General features: G+C 45.2%; 1 protein-coding gene across 2 annotated transcripts in view; it reads right to left on the reverse strand.

The window, feature by feature from the left end:
- Window positions 1-1,631: 1,631 nt before the first annotated feature.
- ERBB2 (erb-b2 receptor tyrosine kinase 2) overlaps window positions 1,632-21,196 on the reverse strand; it is a 79,418-nt gene continuing 59,853 nt past the window's right edge. For both annotated transcript variants that reach the window (XM_066586773.1, XM_066586772.1), the window contains exons 16-27: window positions 13,598-13,645; window positions 13,376-13,514; window positions 13,177-13,299; window positions 12,994-13,092; window positions 10,731-10,916; window positions 10,412-10,567; window positions 9,803-9,878; window positions 9,568-9,714; window positions 9,384-9,481; window positions 9,133-9,309; window positions 7,880-8,255; window positions 1,632-6,315 (exon numbers count right to left, since the gene is read on the reverse strand). In XM_066586773.1, the coding sequence (XP_066442870.1) occupies window positions 5,957-6,315; window positions 7,880-8,255; window positions 9,133-9,309; window positions 9,384-9,481; window positions 9,568-9,714; window positions 9,803-9,878; window positions 10,412-10,567; window positions 10,731-10,916; window positions 12,994-13,092; window positions 13,177-13,299; window positions 13,376-13,514; window positions 13,598-13,645 (1,984 nt within the window). In that variant the 3' untranslated portion in view covers window positions 1,632-5,956. The remainder of the gene's footprint in view (window positions 6,316-7,879; window positions 8,256-9,132; window positions 9,310-9,383; window positions 9,482-9,567; window positions 9,715-9,802; window positions 9,879-10,411; window positions 10,568-10,730; window positions 10,917-12,993; window positions 13,093-13,176; window positions 13,300-13,375; window positions 13,515-13,597; window positions 13,646-21,196) is intronic.

The following is a 21,196-nucleotide window of genomic DNA, read 5'->3' on the forward strand; positions in this document are numbered from 1 at the left end:
CGAATTTCGCAGTGAAAAAAAACTGTAGTGGGTAGTCACCCTAAGGGTGTAGCTGATCTGCCCATCGGACGGTTTAGTTGTCACTTACATACCATGCAGGTAGCAGATATTTTCACATTGGAGCATCAGATGGAAAATAAACATAAGCTACCGTCATCGTCCGCTTGTGGCTCATCTGCTAATATAATTAGCTTAACCCAGTGAAACAGAATGCAGACTTCCTTTCTGGGTGTTTTCGCACGTCACTGATTTGCTGCAGATCTTAAGCAGATTTTGCCTGTGCAATTGAATGCCAATTGAAGGGGTGAGATCTGTGGCAGATCCGCTGCAAAATCTGCAGTAAACCAGCTGTGTGTGAAGGCGCCCTTAAGGTGAATGGAGAAGATAATATGATGTAACTTGGGATCAGTGCAAGGTAAGTACACTGCTGTATTCGCTCATGTAGAACACCACTGTTGCAACTTAATCACCATGTTTACTCACGTGTGGCAGGTTGCAGATGTTTCAGTAGCAGTTCCTGTCATCTGATGATCCCTGCAGAAATCCATGCACTTGTACTACACTGCCGCACTGAAGGATCCGGCACATGTGCAGAAATATACCCTCAGCTGATCATGTCATGCGCATATGCTATATAGTAACAGGTGAACGTAAGCCCCATTTACACACAATGATTATCGCTCAAAATGAGTTCAAACAATGGCTTTTGAGCGTTAATCGTTGCGTGTAATCGCTGCACTTTTACGTGACAATAAAATCCATCGTTCAGCTGGAGAGAGATAGGGACCGCAGGCTCTGTTCTCCATGGGAGCAGCTGATTACATTGTATTCAGCTGGCAGCCCATGCGTAGACAATGCAGCTCAGTGCAAAGTCCAGGCCACATGCTGAGATTAGCAAACAGCTGCTGGAGGCTTATTTACACGCAAATGAAGGTAATAAACTGCTACTGTCCATTAGCAGTTTATGCAAAACGATCGCTAAAACTGTCAATCTTTCAATCATTTGAAAAATTGTCTATGCATGTAAATGGGCCTTTAGACTGGATTCACATCAGCGTTGGAACCTCCGTTTGGAGATTCTGTCACAAAATACTGAATGAAAAAGGCCAGACAGCTGAGCAGAAACCAAACAGACCCCATTATAGTCAATGGGATCTGTTCGACCAGGGGATCCCCCTTCCGACTCCCCCAAATGGAGCAGGAAAATGGAATTCCCACTGCAAATATGAATGCACCCTAAGACTGTGAGCCCCAATAGGGACATGAAGTGATGTACAGCGCTGCAGAAGAAGTATGCGCTATATAAGAATGGCCTCACATGCGTCTTTGCGCAAAAACGCTCGCCCCTGTGTGACAATTTGGCACATGAGTGAGGCTGTTGAGGTAGATTTGTGTGTGTGTCAGTGCATATTACTGTCCCTCTTGCGCGTGACCATCCTTTCCATGGATTTAATGGCTGTTTAAGCCTATTGAGGTCCAGACGTGTTCTTTTCCCCACGGTCTGCGCACTGTTTCACGCTTCCCCTTGTGTATTTTTGCACCTCCCATAGACTTCTATGGGATGTTTGCTGCACAAAACACAGTAACATAGAGCAGGTCCTATAACAGGAAACACGCATTCTTACATGAGATCGAGGTATACGTCTCTTTAGTGTTTTAAAAGCATTTACAATACTGTAGAAACTGGATTAGATTGGTTGTCCCCACCCACCGTGAAATTACAAATGTGCTGATGTGAGGAAAGCAAATACAGACTTATAAAAACACGTCCACTAAGTATAAAATCTACCATGTACAAACATCATACAAAACAATTACAAACTTCACATAAAAAAACTTCCCAAAAACATTCCATGGCACTTCTGCAGCAGGGCTGAATTTACAGTGATTGTGGATGAAGGCGGTGCTCCAAGTTTATAGTGGGTGGAGTCATTGCGATGGGGCGCAAGAAGATCGCGGGGTCTACATTATCGGTTGTTGATGAGCCATAAGGGTTTATTTCCAGGGCTGTATATAAGGGGCGGATTCTTGGCTATAGTTTTACCTACAGGAAGAAGTAGGAAACATTCCCCATTGTGATGTATAATATGGAAGGCAACATAGTAAGGGTGCGGCGGTGAGCTCACAGAGGGGTAATGACTAGACTTGTTTGCCAAATTTAGTGGTATACTGATTGGTATTTAAAGGGTTGTACAGGGATAGAATAAAATAGCAGCTTTCTTCCAAAAACAGCGCCATACGTATCCACAGGTTGTTTGTGGTATTGCAGCTCAGACTAATTCACTTCAGTGAAGCGAAGTTATACCAGATACAGGTAGAGGACAAGTATATGACTGTCGGGGCGGTCATATATGAAAGCTAAGCGACAGAGCGGGAAATTAAAAGAAAAAGAAACGAGTCAGACAGTGCATGACAGCGTCCGTGATATACGCCATCATGCACAGTGCCAAATCGCTGCACACCGCCGGCTCACACAGCGGTAAAATGCTGGGTTATACGGACGGCGGTTTACGCATATGCTCGTGTGAGCCGGCCCGTAAACTGTGATTGTCAATATTGCGAATGGTGCGTTATCTATATAGATGTGTCCCCATTGGTTGTAACCCTGCCTGCCATGATAATGAGATGACTGCTGAGACTATTTTAGGTGAGACTGCAGGATTTAGGATTTTTTTTAAAAATACAGATTGTGTAATCAAAAATGTAAAAAAAAAAAAAAAATCACCAAAAACTGTTAATCAATTTTAAACATAAAAACTTGATTAATAAAATTGGTTATTTTCTGTCGACACATTCCAAAGGTGCAGATTGTCGCAACAGAAAATCCACCCCAAAATCCACAACATCTCCCCCTCTAAAGCCATTGGTGTAGACTTTGCTGTTGATTTCATCCTTTAAATAGAAGCGGTGAAGTCGGCTGCAGATCTGCATCGATCGTGCGGTTTTTGACACTGAAATCGTGCAGATTTTCTGTTGCGGACGATTTGCACCATTTTCTGCTATGTGAGAACAGACCCTAAGGCTTTTATACCATGACTTACTGCACTGCAGCCTCCTGCCTGCTAGCGCTACCTGTAGGACTCACTTGGGCGACGTGTGCGATTTCGGAGCGATTTCACTGCGTGTGCATTTTGCATGCATTCTTGTTGTATATGTGTGGGATTTGTTACGCTGTGTGCCATCCGTGTCTGATAGAAGGCCCAATTGATGTACGTTTTTTCTTAGTGTCTCCTGGCAACATGTGTAAAAAGCGCAGTGTACACGTGTACATGTAACATCCATGTTTGCTGTGGTTTTTGTTTGCTCCCATAGACTTTCATGGGTGATTTTGGTTCATGAATATGGACCAAAATAGGACATTCTGTGATTTTTTTTTACCCTCGTTCCACATAAAAAGGTTAACTTCTGAATACACCAATTTAATGGATCCGTGTGCTGTATGTATTCACATAGTAGTAAGAAATATGGACAGCACACGGGCGGAAAACACGCCTTTGTGAATGGGCCCTTGGGGTAATCTGTGCTTGGGAAAATTTTACTGAGTGGTTCTCAACCTTTGGAAAAATCTGATTAATAGTGCCGGGCTGAGGTCCTCCTCTGTTGTCACCACAGCGCTAGAAATACATGGGTTGTAAAGAATACATACCTAACCCCTACAATCTTATATATTCCCAGGCAACCAGTTTTTCTGATATCTTCGTTAAAATTAAATTTCCCTCTGTCTGTCTTATTAATCAGATATTTGGAAAAAATGAAAAAAGTAAATGGAGAGCCTCTTGTTCCAAGGAAACCTCCATAATTGCCATTGTGCATTAAAATCTTACTTTCTATTAATATGATATACTTATGAGCCATTTGTATAATGCAGGGTAGACAAACACGACCTCATCCTGTGCATTGGCCTCTTACTATCATGTTGTGACTGTTGTAGTGGTGTCTGGCTTTGTTCTTCATATATATTCTAGCAGAGACGAATAAGCAATCTTTGCAGATTTAGTAAGGATGCTACAAAGTTAAGAAAACAGTCATTGTCGTAATTAAGATCATTTTACACCCTGTGTTAATAAACATCCTCTCAGAAAGATATCATCACCCAGATCACGAAGTTCCATACGAGTGACAGGAGGCTCAAATACTCAGTCCCTAGGCTTTTGGCGTGTACAACACAGTACACCGTGATCACGTGTGAGTAAGTTGCCGTGATAACATGTAACGTGACCGTAATTACTCTTGGGCAGGAAGGGGATACAAAGCCTGTCTCCCCTGAATTTCCCTATATACATATCACTGGTAATAGTGATTATTTGGCCAGCTGCCTAAAAGGTGTTGTACCAGTATCACAAGTCGCCCCTTATCCATAGGATAGGGAATAACTTGCTGATTGTGGGGTTCTTACTGCCACCGAACCATTCACTTCAGTGGGACCGCAAAATTGCCAAGTGCTTGAACTCAGCTATCTCCAGCGGTTACATGGAACTGAGCGGTGTGCATGTGTGGCAACCCACTGTCAGAATTTTGGGACCAGCTGGGGAAGGCAATGTCTCATGATCATGGGGGTTCCAGAAGTTGAACCCCAACTGATTGGCAAGTTAACCCCTATTCATAACTTGGCAAGATGGAAAATACCATTTTAAGTACTCTTCTCTGCTGCCATAGGGTGCCCCAGTGAGGCACCATGTTCTCTACTAGATACTGGATAATGCAATGTACCATGTAGAACGTGAAACCCATGAAAAAATACCTCCATGTGCCTCTGTATTAAATGAGAAGCACAACATCGACCTGTATGAAGTTATGGGTAATGGATCCATACAACATGGATCTATAATATGGCCGGATGAATGAATCCTAGGGTTGTAATGTTGAGATTCTGATCATTGATCCTGATGCCTCAACTGTGCAAAGGAGCTACATTGGCACTATCAGTTCAGTCCATGACACCAGAATATTGGATATAGCCTAAGGTGCCGCTCTGGACCTTTCTTCTATCAGAAATACTATGTAATTTTGTTAACCAAGGCCACACAGCTGCTTTAACTACTTACAAGGGCAATCCAGGTTAACGAAGATTAGCTTACTACAGAAGTCTGTCTCCATCAGTGCTTCTGTATGAATATACAAAATTTAAGTGACCCTCTGGTATCGGAACAAAATTCTATTCCAGGATCGGAAAGGGCGGGTAGTATATTACCTGTAGTTGTTCTTCTCTTCTGTCCCTCTGGTCCCAATTGTCCACCCTTCAAGATGTCCAACGCTGTCTTGATATATTCTAATTCCCCTCAGTGCATTGGTAGTCTTAGACTACCAATGAACTATACCTGCTCTCCGATTGACCGACACTGCTCACGTGATCAGTGCCGGCCAATCAGAGAGCAGTGTGCATTAGCTAGCTGTTGACCATTTTGGACAGCCAATAACAGGATTGGGAACTGACAAGATTGAGGGACAGCAGAGTAGAACAACTGTAGGTAACATACCCGGGACAGAATCTTGTCATGAAGCCGAAGGGTCACTTAAGGATTTAGTAAAAAGTAATTATCATAGATGTTTAACGAGTTATGTCCCAAGTATGAACTCAAACATCTTTCCTTTCAATACATTCATCTTGTAGTGTCTCTTGTGCATTCACAGTTCATTTGTTTCAGTTAGTTGCTTTGCATTAAACAAACCTCTTAATATCTGCTCCATCTGCAGGTTATGTGCTATATACTGTGGGTAGTCTGATGTACAGAATGTTAGCTTACAGAAACAACCCAAACGTAGGGCTCTATCAACCCAAGAATGGCTGGAACGTCCTTATCTGTTAAGAAAAACCCATTAGCAGTTGATCAGTCCAATACATATAAGTCAGCCATGATGGTGTAGACCACCGCAGGTGCTGTACTGATTGCCCCTTGTATGTGACGTCTCTTTGAAAAACAGCTGCCTTTGTCTGGTTTACGTAATAGTACCTAATTTATGCAGTCACATCCCGAGGCCTTATCATTGCCTCGTCTAGTCCAAGGTATTCTGGGTTTTCTGCAGTTGGTGTGGTAAATCCATTCTGCGTTGGGTTAGGTTCACTTTCTGCTCGGAGTTCGTGATTCCAGTAATAAGGATTGTCAAAGGCTTGGGGGAAAGAGTTTGGTATGTACATTCCTGGAGGGGGAAGGTAGTCTGGGTTTTCCACAGCACCCATTGCTATTGGACTCCTTGGCTCCCTGATCATACCATTCCGGCACAGCTGTCCCTTCTGCCTCTCCAGAGTGGACACTGATGTTCTTGGTGTCTTCACCGGGGAACGACTTCTGCTTGGTTCTCTTTGGTTCACATATTCTGCATGAGAAAGGATCAGTTTAGAAAAGCCCTTTACATACACCGTATTAGGGAATTCTGAGTTAATAGAGGGGACGGGATCCTCTGTTCAGTACCCTCACTTCTTGCCCAAAGTGGAGAGCACTTGTAAAGAGCGTCTCTCGATCTGGAGGACCTATCCTGTCCTGTATTACACAGACAACCCACTGATTCGAATGGACACTGTAATATGGTTAATCTCCCCTGTGGTGGCGCTGTACATTTACTGCCAGTTTTCCCCACAGATTACAGCTGATTGTTTGGGGACCCAGCAGTGGCTTTGTGATCAGTTTGTTGTTAAGGGACCTTTCTAACAAGGGATATGCAAAGTAGAGAGAACTCTGTTAACAGACTTTCATTAGGACAGATGACACGCACTTATTTAACCCCTTAGCATCCCTGGATGTATATGTACATCCTAGGTCTACAGGACTTGTATGGAGCTAGGCCCACCACACACAGACGGTGTTGGCTGTCTTTGACACAATCAGCGTTCATGCTGAACATGGCTGCTGACCCTTTAAATCAGTGTTCCCCAACTCCAGTCCTCAGGGACCGCCAACAGGTCATGTTTTCAGGATTTCCTCAGTGTTGCACAGGTGATATAATTATTGTTGGTGCCTCAGACATTACCACAGGTGTTCTTAATATAGGATATCCTGAAAACATGACCTGTTGGTGGTCCCTGAGGACTGGAGTTGTGGACCCCTGCTTTAAATGACACTGTCAATTCTGAAAGCTGCATTGAAATGCCCTGATTGACTAATGAAGGTTCCAAATGCCCTCCATGATAAAAAGTGAAGTGCTGTCCGGGTTTTATAACATCTGGGGGCTCCCGAGGCTGCCATATACTTCTGCCTATTAAGGCGTGCCTGCGTCACGTCCTAATACACTGTTGATGGAAATTCCATATACTGCATATACTGAAACATTGCAGTATATGGTATAAGCAATGAAATAATGGCAAGTTTAAGTTCTCTTGGGGAAACTAAAAAAAAAATAAGAAGTACATGAAAAGGTTTTTTATTGTAAAAAATAAAGGATAATAAATGTTGTTTAAAAAAACATTTCCCTGTATTTATTATAAAAATATTAAAACAAGAAGAAAACATAAACATATTTGGTATTCCCACAACTGTAAAATTCTAATCTATGAAATTAGCGTATTATTTCTCCTACATGGTGAATGTCGGTAGAAGGAAAATACAAAAAGCCAGAATTGCGCTTTCTGGTTACCTTGTTTCCAATAAATAGTTTAATGCCCATCAGTGTATGCATCTACTGTATACTGGGGTTCCTTGGGCCCACAGGGGCAAATGATTTTGGGGGCCCACTGCCCATCTTTACTGACTCAAAATACACACAGCATGAAACTTCAATAAGATCTAATTATTGTGATCAACCCATAAGAAATAGACCGTAATGGCAAGTGGTTGGCTCCATTTAGTGCTTTTATAAGTCTGAAGTAGAGACTTGAACATTATTAGAGTTAGCAATGGCCCTGAAAGTTCCTGTCCTCTTTCTGTAGCTACTTTATTTCTAGTACCTGGAGGGTATGCTGAAGAATATGCAGGAGATCCTGGAGAGTATGTAGGCGAATACACAGGAGATCCTGGAGAGTATGTAGGCGAATATACAGGAGATCCCGGAGGGTATGAAGGAGATCCTGGTGAGATGGAGCCATCCATCTCCACTCCCCTTCCGTCCACTGTGTCCTTTCCTCCGAGCAATGTGGGGTCGTCACAATACCTGCGCTTAAGACTGCTTTCCTTGGGGTGTGGTGGGTCAAACACGTAGTCTCCTTCACTTATATCATCAGACGCACTGGCATCTGACTTGTGAGATAAAGTTCGAGACAAAAGTGGTTCCACGTGGCTGGTGTCATCCATTAAGATCTGGTCTATCTGTGTCTCGGCTTGACTCTGGTGAGAAAAGGTTGGAAAGTCCAATGAAGAACCTCATGTTTAACAAGTGCATCACTTTCTGTACTACACTATCCTACTAAAAGTAATTGGACACCTGAGCAAGAACCAAAAGTAGTATTTACATATAATAATACTTAGGGCCTTTTTACACTGGATGATCTGTTGGGCGCAGATTACACGGGAATGAGCATCGCCCAGTGAATGGAGGCACAGTGGGCCGAGGATCGTTCCGACCTGCTTACTTGCTTCAATTTATAATAAACAGGCAGTCATTCATAAATGAATGACTGCCTGTTTAAATGGACCGATCCATCGTTCAGTTTTCTGAATGCATGAATTCTCATTCGTTGTTCAATCGGGGCATTCATTTACACTGAAAGATTTATCGGCCCATGTAAAAGGGCCCTTACTGGGGCCTCCTATGGACCTAATGACATCAGATATTTTACTAACGTCAATGTGGCAATACTCTGGGAATGGTCAGCAATACTTTCAACAAGACCACGCTGCTAGTCACAAAACAAACTCATTTTACATTGGCTTGAGGGTATGGATGTTTCATGATTGGACTGGCCTGCACAGATCCCGACCTGAACCCTACTGAACATTGGGTCAAACTGGAACGTCAAGTCAGGAAATATGAACAACGTCCATCCTCTTTGAGAGAACTCGCCAGACATTTGCAGGATGAATGGGGGGAAGTACCAGCTGAAGTATATCACACGTTAGTAGAAAGTATGAAGTGGAGAGTATCTGATGTCATTAGGACCAAATGAGCTCCACTAAGTATTAACATATATAAATAAATACTACTTTTGATTCTTGCTCAGGTGATTACTTTTGGAAGGATAGTGCAAGGGAAGTAGCCTCATACCTGCGTAGATGATATTCTACTACGATGTTCCACTGTTGACTCATCACATCCAAAAAATCCCTGGTGAGGAACCAGATACTCTTCAGCATCCACCAAATCATCTATTGCTGCTTCTTGCAACAAATCACTGTAGAACTGAGTAGTCAAAGGGCTGGATTGGGCCATGAGCTCTTCATCCTGAAAGTCAGTTTATATTAAAGGACTCTGGGTGATACAGGCATATCATTCTAACCATATTCCTATGTGTATACCTCAATGACCACAAAGCGACTTGGATCTCGAGCCATGCGGGAGAATTCAGTGACTAGCTCCCGAAACTTTGGTCGGCACTCCGAGTCTATCATCCAGCCTGGTGACCAAAACACAGGATGTCAGAATAGGCCTGTAATAATGTGAGTTTTGCGAATGAAGAGATTGCAGACCGCCATTACTTACACTTCACCATGATCATATACACATCTATGGTGCACACAGGAGGCTGAGGAAGTCTTTCCCCTTTCTCCAGTAGATCTGGAATTTCTCGAGCTGGGATGCCATCATAAGGTTTAGCCCCAAAAGTCATCAACTCCCACACAGTGACCCCTATGATGTAAAGTAGCCAGATGTTAATGCTACACTAGTAACCTTACATGTAATGTTCCTGAATATTGTTTGAGATGACTCTGCTCACCATAACTCCATACATCACTCTGATGGGTGAACTTTCGATGAAGAATGGATTCCAAAGCCATCCATTTAATGGGAACCTAAAGAACAGAAACGCTAGAGAATAATGCTAGTTTTAAGCATGGAAAACATTAAAATATGGTGAACAATCAAAAGAAGGTCAATAGTTTGTGCACAGAATACTGAAGATTAGAGGCGTTCTTCCAGAAATGGCGCCACTCTTGTCCATGGAAAGTGTCCACAAAGTCCTTTGTGATGCCTCATTTCTTTGGTATGTTATAAGCCATATACTATTCTTTGAGAGTGTAGCCTGTAGAGTTTGTATGTGATGTCTGTACTCTAAAGCTACCCATATACGAGACAGCCATTGCCTGAATGCACAATTGGCCAACCGCTATCTCTCCCAATCTGCCCATACTCATGCACGCTCAGCTTGGCCAAGTTTGAATGTGAAGTAACGGGAGAAAGTTGGTGCCAGATACCTTTTGGCAGCAGCTTATCTCCCGAGAATAAAAGGATTGGGTAGCTGAAGTTGTATCTAATATGTATGGTCAACCAAAGCGCAGTCCTCAGAACATGTTCCGTGAAGATGTTACATATCATGGCTTCTTACCTTTCCTCCATCGGCATGATACTCCGTTTCATCCACATCCAGCAATCTTGCAAGTCCAAAGTCAGTGATTTTTACATGCGTTGGGTTTCTCACCAGAACATTCCTTGCAGCCAGATCCCTATGCACTAAGCGGATGTCTTCTAGATACGTCATCCCCTGGGATTAACAAACATTAATGGTTAATGGCACATTTGTGTAATTGTTTGTCATTACTGAAACGGGCATTACCTGTCATATTTGAGATGAAGACCATGACATGTGACCCAGGCATATTCAACTTACAGCATATAGGCAATAACATAGCTTTTTTATAGCATACCTTGGCAATTTGGACACACCAGTTAAGAAGATCCCTGGAGTGAATATGATCCTTATTTTCTCGTACATATTCCAATAAACAGCCATATGGCATGAGCTGAGTTACCAGTTGTACTGTGGTGGTCAAACAGATCCCCAGCAAGCGGCATACATAAGGGCTCGCCACCCCAGCCATCACATACGCCTCCTGGATCAAGCAAAAGAGCAATGTCTCTTAATGAGTTATATATTGCTATGTTGTATGTGCTTGTACAGATGTAGCAGATTTGGATTTGTTACCTGTTTTCTATACATTATCATAAACAGAGTTTTGTAACTTTTTAATATATTTTCAGACTCTTGCTAATATACATTTCATGATCTCTGCTTTTTGTCAGTGAATGGGAATGTGTACGGTATGATGTGGATTTTAATGCGGACCCACAGCAAATTTTACATCTTCAATTGAAAGTGGGCCGGAGGATCAGCTGATCATCGGGGATCCCAAACGACGCATCTCCACCAATCTGCTATTGATAACCCATCACACAAGCCAACATATTCTGCATGGAAGCTATTCGCACCAAAGTCAGCATGTCAAAAATGGCATGTCAAATAAACAAGATTTCACCACAAATCTACATCAAAATCAACATGTTTGACATACAGATTTTGGTGCAGGATCTACCGGCTCGTGTGAAGGCATTCTTAGGGCACATCCACACAGGATCTAATGTCTTCAGCAGAAAATATGCAATGAATCCGTGGCAAACATGCAGATTTGCCATGGATTTTGATGTGGATTTCCCGTGGATCAGAGGGGTAATTAAAGGCTCATAGGCCCGGGTGCAAAAGTATATCTTGGGGCCCCCAACTTCTGTTAACCCCTTAACACAGAGCTGTAACTTGAAGCTCATGGGCCCCAATACAAAACCAGTAACAGGGCCCCCAACTATAATGCTTTATTCATAGTACTGGGCTCCCTATATGGAGAAGAGAGGCCTTATGGGACCTCTAAGGCTCCTGAGCCCGGGTGCAACTTCATCCCCTGCATCCCCCATAGTTATGCCAGTGCCGTGGATTAAACCAACACTTTGAATTTGAACCCTGTGGATTTAAAATCCACACCTCAGGTCAGCTTTCCCTGCAGATTTTTTCTAGAGTGTGAATGAGATTTCTTAAAATTTGATCAACTTGGCTTAGGGCTCCTGAACACGAGCGTATGTGTATATAAGCTGGAGATAGGATAACATGATTGCGCTCTGAATGGAGCGCCTTTATGTGCTTTCGTGCATGTTCCTGCACATTTTACTGTCTTCTTTTGTGCAGCGGGGCCTGTTCACATTTGAACCAGCTCAACAGCCTAATTAGTCTCCGGTGTTATCAAATGTACACAAAAATAGAGCATGTCACGCATTTTTTCGCCCGACGGAAATTCAAGCGCAAAAACGCTAAATGTGAGGGAACCCTTTGAAATCAATGGATTCTAAAGTCCCCAGTTTGAGTGTTCAATTTTGCAAGCACGAAGAAGTGTGCAAAATTGCCCGTGCGGAGGAGCCCTTAGGGCTTAAGCACATGGGCGAGTTTTCGTCATTTTTGCAGCCATGATGAAATGAAACCATTGATTTCAATGGCTTTGTTATGATTAGCGGGATTCTGAAGCGAAATTACTGTTAACATCTGAGTACAATGCTATAAGTACTCAGAACGCAGTATTTTTTTATAGCGGTCATTCTGAATATCACAGATTTCTCCCATTCAGTCAATGAGGCGAGCCTGTAGCATGCAGAACAGCAGCTATAAAAAAAATACAGTGTACAGAGCAGAAACATAACTTGAAGCTGCTGGGCCCCAGTGCAAAATCTGGAACTGGGCCCCCAACTATAAAGCTTCATTGATAGTACTGGTTTACAATATGGGGAAGAGAGACTTTATGGACCCCCCTAGGGCTCCTGGGCCCATGTGCGACCACACTCCCTATACGTTTGCCCATGGTTCAGAGTACTCGCAGGGATGTGCTCAAATGTAACCCTTGCAGAGACTGAGCCCCGTGATCGCACCCCCTTTCTGACAGCGGTGCGCCGTGGTAAAAAAAAAATTTCCAGGGGTGACTCAAGGCTGAAAAGTTTGGGAAACACTGGCCTATCCTGAGGACAGACCATCAATGGCTTAAGCCTGCATAATTCTTTCTTAAGATATCTGCTTTAGTTTTTCACTGGAAATACTTTGTTGTAATAGATCATTCAAAATGCCGCTTGTCAAATATATCATTTCACAGTACTCACATCCAGGATTTCCTTGTTTGCTTTTGGAGATGTGTTCTCTCGCAATACCTTGATTGCCACCTGGATTTTTACATTCTCACCATCTGGGATCCATATGCCCTGAAACATTTGTAATTTGAGATTCAGATCCGTGCTCCTAGAACAAGCTGGAGATGTTCTTCTATGGGAATCAGTATCTCTCACCTTATATACAGTGCCAAATGCACCAGATCCCAAAATTTTCATCTTCTTCAACTCTGTTTCCTTGAGGATCCTCATCTGCGCCTGGTTAGGCATTGCTCCGCTGGGTGTCAAAGGTTCCACCAGCTAGATGAGAGGTAACAGGAGTGAGAAAACGACATACTGTATCTATATCATCCTAGAACACATCTAACCCTCGCACCTCATGTTCTTGAAGTATACGCTTCAAGGTATGTTTCTTCTTCAGTTCATTCCTTCGCCTGATGTACAACACAACGAGGACGGCAGCCGTCAGCAGGAGTAAGACGCTGCCTACCACCGCCACGATCATGTAGGTCTGACTGTGTAGGAAAGTAATACAGGATAAGAGAGTAACGGCGATCCAAGGAAATACTGTGAAATCATACACTATGTAGGCCCTTACCTGTTATTCACAATGATGGGACACCCCTTCTCATCTAATTTATCGCACCTGTAACAAAATATAAATAGTGAGGCTTTAACAGAGACTGTGGGAAAGACATAACGAAACTGGGACACTCATTTGGTCAACACCTATTTCTCCTGACTTCCCCGATACATATGGGTGCTCAGTTTGCCCGAATGTTCATGTTATCTCTATGAAGAACAAAAGGATCAGGAGTTAAAATTCAACGTGTCTGATCCTTCTTCTCCCTGACATCATCTGTCAGGGAAGTTCGGGAAGGTTCGGATGATTTTTGTGTAATGTGAAAGTAAGCAGACACCTTCACATGATTCTCCATCACTGTCCATACCGGTTTGGATGACCTTGAGATGTCAGAATGTTACCTATTGTTTATATCCCCAACTATTGCAAGACCAATGTCAGAATAGCGCCATCTACTGTTTCTATCCCCAGATATTCCAGAATAGCACCACCTGCAGTTTCTATTGAAGAGCCTTTCTGCGTCCAGTCTAGCACAGTAAATGTTCTAAGGTGGTTGCACATGCTCAGTATTGCTTCTCTGCAGTAACTTTGCTTCAGTCTCTTCTCACTTGCTCAGTAACTCTTCTGATTTCAGAGAAGATGCAGCAACTTCAGAGGCCGCAGCTCACCACCCTCGGGATTCCTCCATATACATAGTGGAGCAGAGACAGAAGCAAGACTGAGCAGGTGGAACAATTACTGATGTGGACTGTGAGACGGTGACCGGCAAGGTGCTGGAGGGCAGGTATGTGTCGCCTAGGATGCTCTCCTATGCTGCCTTGGGGAGCGCTTGGGCAGATGCGTGCCACCGAGCAGCCTGGGCTCGGTGGAGGAAGCCGGCAGTATAGTGTTAGTAGCATTAAGCCACTAACACGTTGTAGTATGTAAGTGGCTCCAAGCCACATAATCCGGGCCGGCTTTTCCTGGAGTGACCAAAGTGAAGGGTGGGATGGTCACTCCCACGTACCAGGTGGGGCTGGTACCAGGCCTTATAAAGCCTGGGCCTACAGGGCCAGGCGGAGAGCTGAGACCTTTGCAGGTCTGAGAGTCCTGGCTGGCTGTGTGCAGGAGCCATTTGTTTACCAGTACGTAGACAGGGATGCTACATGTATAGTAAGTGCTCAGACGAGCAGGATTTACTTTATGTTTTCCGGATGTAAAGGCCTGTATTTTGCTTTGTTTGCTTGGAAATAAACCCAGGCAAAGCCTGGACTAAAGACTTTATCCTATGTGTCACTGTCTCTGACTGCTTATGCCCAGGTTGCTACCGATCCTAAACGCTAGTCCCTCACATATGGTGTTTGGATGCGGGCAGCGGTCTTAAAGAGACATACACCAATTAATGGACATTTTGCTGCAGCAGCTGGAGAACCGTTGCTAAGGGCAACCGCCCAAGAGAGATTGACTGGAGAGTGCTGTAACCCCCATGTCCTGGGTGAAAGCTGCAACGGCACAGCCATCAGATACTGCCAAGATGGAGGAACTGATAAAGCAGCTGGTACAAATGAACGTGCAGCAACAGCAAGCGTTGGCCCAGCAGCAACAAGTGGCGGCGACCCAGCAAAAGATCCATGAGGAGGCCATGAGAGCTCAGGCCGAGACTAATGCTCTCCTGGCGCAAAGTGTGCAGAGGTCGTCTGGTTCGCTCCCCACCACCCGTACCGCGGTACAGACGGCCTTACAAATGATGACGGCCACCGATGACATCGAGGCCTATCTCGCAGTCTTTGAGAGAGTGGCCGAGAGGGAGAAGTTACCGGCGCCTCAGTGGGCTGAGGTAGTAGCGCCTTTCCTGACGGGAGAACCCCAAAAGGCCTACTTTGACCTCGGTGAGCAGGATGCCAAGGACTATAATAAGCTCAAAGGTGAGATCCTGGCACGCTTGGGCGTGGACACCCATGTGCGGGCCCGACGCGTACACGCCTGGACTTTCACGGACGACCTACCAGCTCGCTCCCAGATGTACGACCTGTTCCACCTGGTGAGAAAGTGGCTGCAGCCGGAGGAGTCGTCCCCGGCAGAGATCGTACAGAAAGTGGTTCTGGATAAGTTTATACACTCGTTGCCCCCCGCAATCCAGCACTGGGTGGGACAAGGAGGTCCCCAGGACGTGGACCAACTCGTGAGCCTCGTCGAGAGGTATAAAGCCACGGAGGACTTACTGCAAGCCGTGCCTCCTGGACGTTCCAACCCCGGGAACAGCAAGTCGGCTGGAGCCCCTGGTAAGACTGTTCCATATGTAAGGGGTGTCAAAAGTGTCCCAAGGGGAGGCGGCTCAGAGGGGGATCGTTTGGGGCAGAGGAGGAGCCCCAAATGGACATTCGGGTCCCGGGTAGAACCCCAAGGAGACCGGGCCTCCATACGATGTTGGCGCTGTCATGAGTTCGGGCATCTTGCTGCCAACTGTCCACTTACCGTGGAACCAATGGACTGTGACTCTGCCCGGCGGAGGTCGATGTTTGCACGGCCAGTGTGTTCTGCAGAGACTGCGTCAGAGACTGATCGACCATTATGTCACCTAAAAGTGAATGACTTTGCGGTGACAGCTCTGCTGGACTCAGGGAGCTTGGTTACGCTGGTGCACTCCAGCCTGGTCGATCCCACAACCTTCACCAGCCGTCGCATGGGGGTTGTTTGTGTGCATGGGGACACCAAGGAGTATCCTATTGCCCTTGTACGACTTGATACTCCGTGTGGACTTGCCACCCATGAGGTGGGCGTCGTAAAATCCTTAATGCACACCGTGATCCTCGGGAGAGACTTTCCCCTATTTTGGGACTTGTGGCGACACCGAGGGTCGTCTGCAAATAAGGTTCATGATAATGCAAATGTGTATGATGTGTGTCCAGAACCGTTTGACCCTGAGGGTACGGTTCCAGCAGTAGGGGTGACCCAAGAGAATGGGGATAACTTTCCCTTAACAGTATTGGCGGGTGAGACGGAGGTACAGGATGAAGTAGTTGCTATGCCTGACTTAGAGGTCTCACGTGCCAATTTCGGAACTGAGCAGCTCCGAGACCCCACCTTAGTAAAAGCTAGGGAAAATGTTAAAGTGATAAATAGGGAGCCTCAATTCCCAGGGGCTGATACTGTGCTTCCACACCTTGTAGTCAACCAAGAATTGTTGTATCAGGTTGACAAGGTCCGTGGAGAGGTTGTGGAACAGCTGGTGGTACCTCAGGCCTATCGTAGGATGGTCTTAGACCTGGCGCACAAGCATGTGCTGGGAGGTCATCTCGGGAGCGAAAAGACTAAGGAACGCATCCTTCAGCGTTTTTTCTGGCCGGGGGTACATGGTGATGTAAAACATTACTGTGAGTCGTGCCCGGAGTGTCAGATAACAGCTCCTATGCCCCATTACCGGAGCCCCTTAGTGCCCTTGCCCATCATAGAGGTGCCGTTTGAGCGGATCGCTATGGACCTAGTTGCGCCCTTGGTAAAGTCTGCCCGGGGTCACCAACATAGATTAGTGGTTGTAGACTATGCCACCCGTTACCCCAAAGCCGTTCCTTTACGCAATACGTCATCCAAGGGTATTGCAAAGGAACTACTTCACATGTTCTCCCGCACGGGCATACCAAAAGAGATCCTGACGGACCAAGGAACCCCCTTTATGTCAAAGGTCATGAAGGAATTGTGTAAGCTGCTGAATATTAAGCACTTACGGACGTCGGTGTACCACCCACAGACGGATGGTCTGGTTGAGAGATTTAATAAGACCCTAAAAAGTATGCTAAAAAAGGTAGTCAATAAGGATGGGAAGGACTGGGACTGTCTGCTGCCATATTTAATGTTCTCAATCCGTGAAGTCCCACAATCCTCCACTGGGTTCTCTCCCTTTGAATTAGTGTATGGTAAACATCCCCGAGGGCTCCTTGATGTAGCTAAGGAGACCTGGGAGCACGAGTCCACCCCCTACAGGAGTGTTATTGAACACATCTCCCTCATGCAAGATCGAATTGCGGCGGTCATGCCCATTGTTAGAGAACATTTACAGCAGGCTCAAGAAGCCCAAAGCCGGGTATATAACCGGTCCGCCAAGGTGAGAACCTTCAACCCTGGGGATCGGGTACTAGTGTTGGTGCCCACCCTAGAAAGTAAATTCCTAGCAAAATGGCAAGGGCCCTATGAAATAATTGAGAAAGTCGGAGAGGTAAATTATAAGGTATACCAGCCAGGTAGGCGGAAACCAGAACAGTTGTACCATGTAAACCTAATTAAGCCATGGAAGGACAGAGAAGCCCTGACTGCAGTGAGCACCCCCCATGGTGCGGTCCCAGAGGTGTGTGTATCAGGGTCCCTGTCCAAATCCCAACAACAAGAGTCGAGGGAATTTATACAACGTAATTCAGATGTGTTCTCTGATATACCAGGGCATACTGGTGTCATAAAACACGACATTATAACTGAACCAGGGGTAAAGGTTCAGTTGAAACCGTACAGGGTTCCAGAAGCCCGCAGACGAGCCATCTCAGAGGAGGTCAAGAAAATGCTAGACCTCGGAGTAATTGAGGAGTCGAAAAGCGAATGGTCCAGCCCTATCGTGCTGATACCAAAACCTGATGGCTCTCTGCGCTTCTGTAACGACTTCCGGAAGCTAAATGATGTGTCAAAATTTGATGCATACCCAATGCCGAGAGTGGACGAGTTAATTGAGAGACTGGGTCATGCCAGGTACTTTTCCACTCTCGACCTTACTAAAGGCTACTGGCAGGTTCCCCTTACGGACAGCGCGAAAGAAAAGACTGCGTTTGCCACACCAGAAGGGTTGTTTCAGTACATCTGCCTACCCTTCGGTTTGCATGGAGCCCCAGCAACCTTCCAAAGATTGATGGATATCATACTCAAACCCCATCGTCAATATGCGTCAGCATATTTAGATGATATCATCATCTTTAGCGAAGACTGGGACAGCCATCTACCCAAGGTACAGGCAGTACTGAACTCCCTTAGAAAACCAGGGCTCACAGCAAACCCAAAGAAGTGCGCCCTGGGTCTTGAAGAAGCACGATACCTGGGATATATAATAGGTAGGGGTATTATAAAACCCCAGGTCAATAAAGTTGAAGCCGTTCAGAACTGGCCACAACCCACAACTAAAAAGCAGGTGAGAGCCTTTTGAGGCATTGTAGGGTACTATAGGCGGTTCGTACAAAACTTTGCTAGCATAGCAGCGCCCCTAACAGACTTGACCAAGAACAGTAAGTCAGTCATGGTCAAGTGGAACCCTGATGCAGAAAAGGCGTCCCAAGAATTAAAACGGGCCCTCTGTAGACGTCCAGTGTTAGTCACACCCAATTTTAAAAGGTAATTTATTGTCCAAACAGACGCGTCCGATGTGGGACTGGGAGCAGTTCTGTCCCAAGAAGTAGAGGGAGAGGAACATCCCGTAATTTATCTGAGCAGGAAGCTCACGCCACCGGAAAAAAATTACAGTATCGTTGAGCGGGAGTGCCTAGCCATCAAGTGGGCTCTGGAATCCCTAAAATACTACCTGCTAGGTCGGCACTTCAGGCTGATCACAGACCACTCCCCCTTAACCTGGATGTCACAGTCAAAAGAAAGAAATGCCAGAGTCACTAGATGGTTCCTGACCCTTCAAAATTTTAGTTTTTCGGTAGAGCACAGGGCCGGAAAGCTACAGGGCAATGCCGATGCCTTATCAAGGACGCATTGCATGACGGCGAAAGGTGTCCGACCCCACAGGCTCGAACAGAGGGGAAGGGTATGTGAAACGGTGACCGGCAAGGTGCTGGAGGGCAGGTATGTGTCGCCTAGGATGCTCTCCTATCCTGCCTTGGGGAGCGCTTGGGCAGATGCGTGCCACCGAGCAGCCTGGGCTCGGTGGAGGAAGCCGGCAGTATAGTGTTAGTAGCATTAAGCCACTAACACGTTGTAGTATGTAAGTGGCTTCAAGCCACATAATCCGGGCCGGCTTTTCCTGGAGTGACCAAAGTGAAGGGTGGGATGGTCACTCCCACGTACCAGGTGGGGCTGGTACCAGGCCTTATAAAGCCTGGGCCTACAGGGCCAGGAGGAGAGCTGAGACCTTTGCAGGTCTGAGAGTCCTGGCTGGCTGTGTGCAGGAGTCATTTGTTTACCAGTACGTAGACAGGGACGCTACATGTATAGTAAGTGCTCAGACGAGCAGGATTTACTTTATGTTTGCCGGATGTAAAGGCCTGTATTTTGCTTTGTTTGCTTGGAAATAAACCCAGGCAAAGCCTGGACTAAAGACTTTATCCTATGTGTCACTGTCTCTGACTGCTTATGCCCAGGTTGCTACCGATCCTAAACGCTAGTCCCTCACAGGACACAGAAAAGAAACAGCAGGTGGCGCTATTCTAACAATAGTTCTAGAATATCCGTGGATATAAACAGTAGGTGGCGCTATTCTAACATTATTCCTGGAATATCAAGGGATAATTTTTTTTCATAAGCAAAAATACAAAAAAATGTTTAATTATGAGCTGCATGTAACTAGAATTAATGAGATGATTTCACAAAGCCTGAGCCCAGCTATGAGCGACAAATGTTTTAAGAACTACAAGCCTCTTAATACATCTATTTCATCTGGTAGTATTTCTGTGTGCTAGTTGAAATCCTACACTAGCTCTGAGCTGTAATAGTTTTTCTGTATAATGTACCCTAGTTTCTGGCATACACTATAATAAATATGATGGGCCTTGCTTGGTCATGCCCCCTAAATCTGGGCCCCACCCTTAAAAAAAAAATGGTCATAAATGTCAAAAACGTTTCAGTTTGGGCAGTGCACCAAAACTGCGAGTTGTGGATGGCAGAACTCTGACATCCAAGGCATAATAAATCAGCCCCAATATCTTTCATGGGACAACCCCTTTAAGTGACAAGTAATATGTCATTCATTAGAATACGGCTGAGCTGCAATACCAGGCACAGCCCACACAGTGGCACTATTTCTGGAAACTAAACAGACCATTTTCCAATTTCTTACAATCCCTTTAAGTACATAAAGCTGTGGAAAAGCTGCCAATCTTTTATCTTTGTTTTCTCAACTTGTTTAACTACCGATAAGAGAAATGTTTCTAAGGTTTTCGACTCAAGTGTCGCCTTCTTGGATTTTCTTCTGCCTCAAATAGATGCAAAGGCAAACATTTTCACTGCAGTTTAAATTATTTTCCCACGAAAGTCCTTCTCATTGTAGCACTAATCTCTAGGATACCATAGAAGAAGCCCATGGATAACCCCAACCCTTGATGTTGTCTTTTGCAACAAACCCCATCCACGTGCCCGGATAGGCATATGTGCATTGTAGAGGGGATGGTCCCCTGCTTGGTGACCTCCATCTGTGAGCCAGAAAGCATACAGCTGTTCTTCTGTTCTCTTGGATGGGCATTCATGGGAAAATGTCTGATCTTTGGAGTGTAACCATGCCCAGGATCATTACCCCAAATGGATATATCACGTGGTGTATATGAATGGGACATGTCACATATAGCGCTATTGTTTTCAATAGTGACCAACATATTTCACTGCATTACATAACACTGTAAATCCAAGTGAATTATTCTCCATGCGCCGATCGCGCTTTACTTA

The sequence above is a fragment of the Eleutherodactylus coqui genome, chromosome 13, assembly GCF_035609145.1.
Source record: "Eleutherodactylus coqui strain aEleCoq1 chromosome 13, aEleCoq1.hap1, whole genome shotgun sequence".
Classification (NCBI taxonomy): Eukaryota; Metazoa; Chordata; class Amphibia; order Anura; family Eleutherodactylidae; genus Eleutherodactylus; species Eleutherodactylus coqui.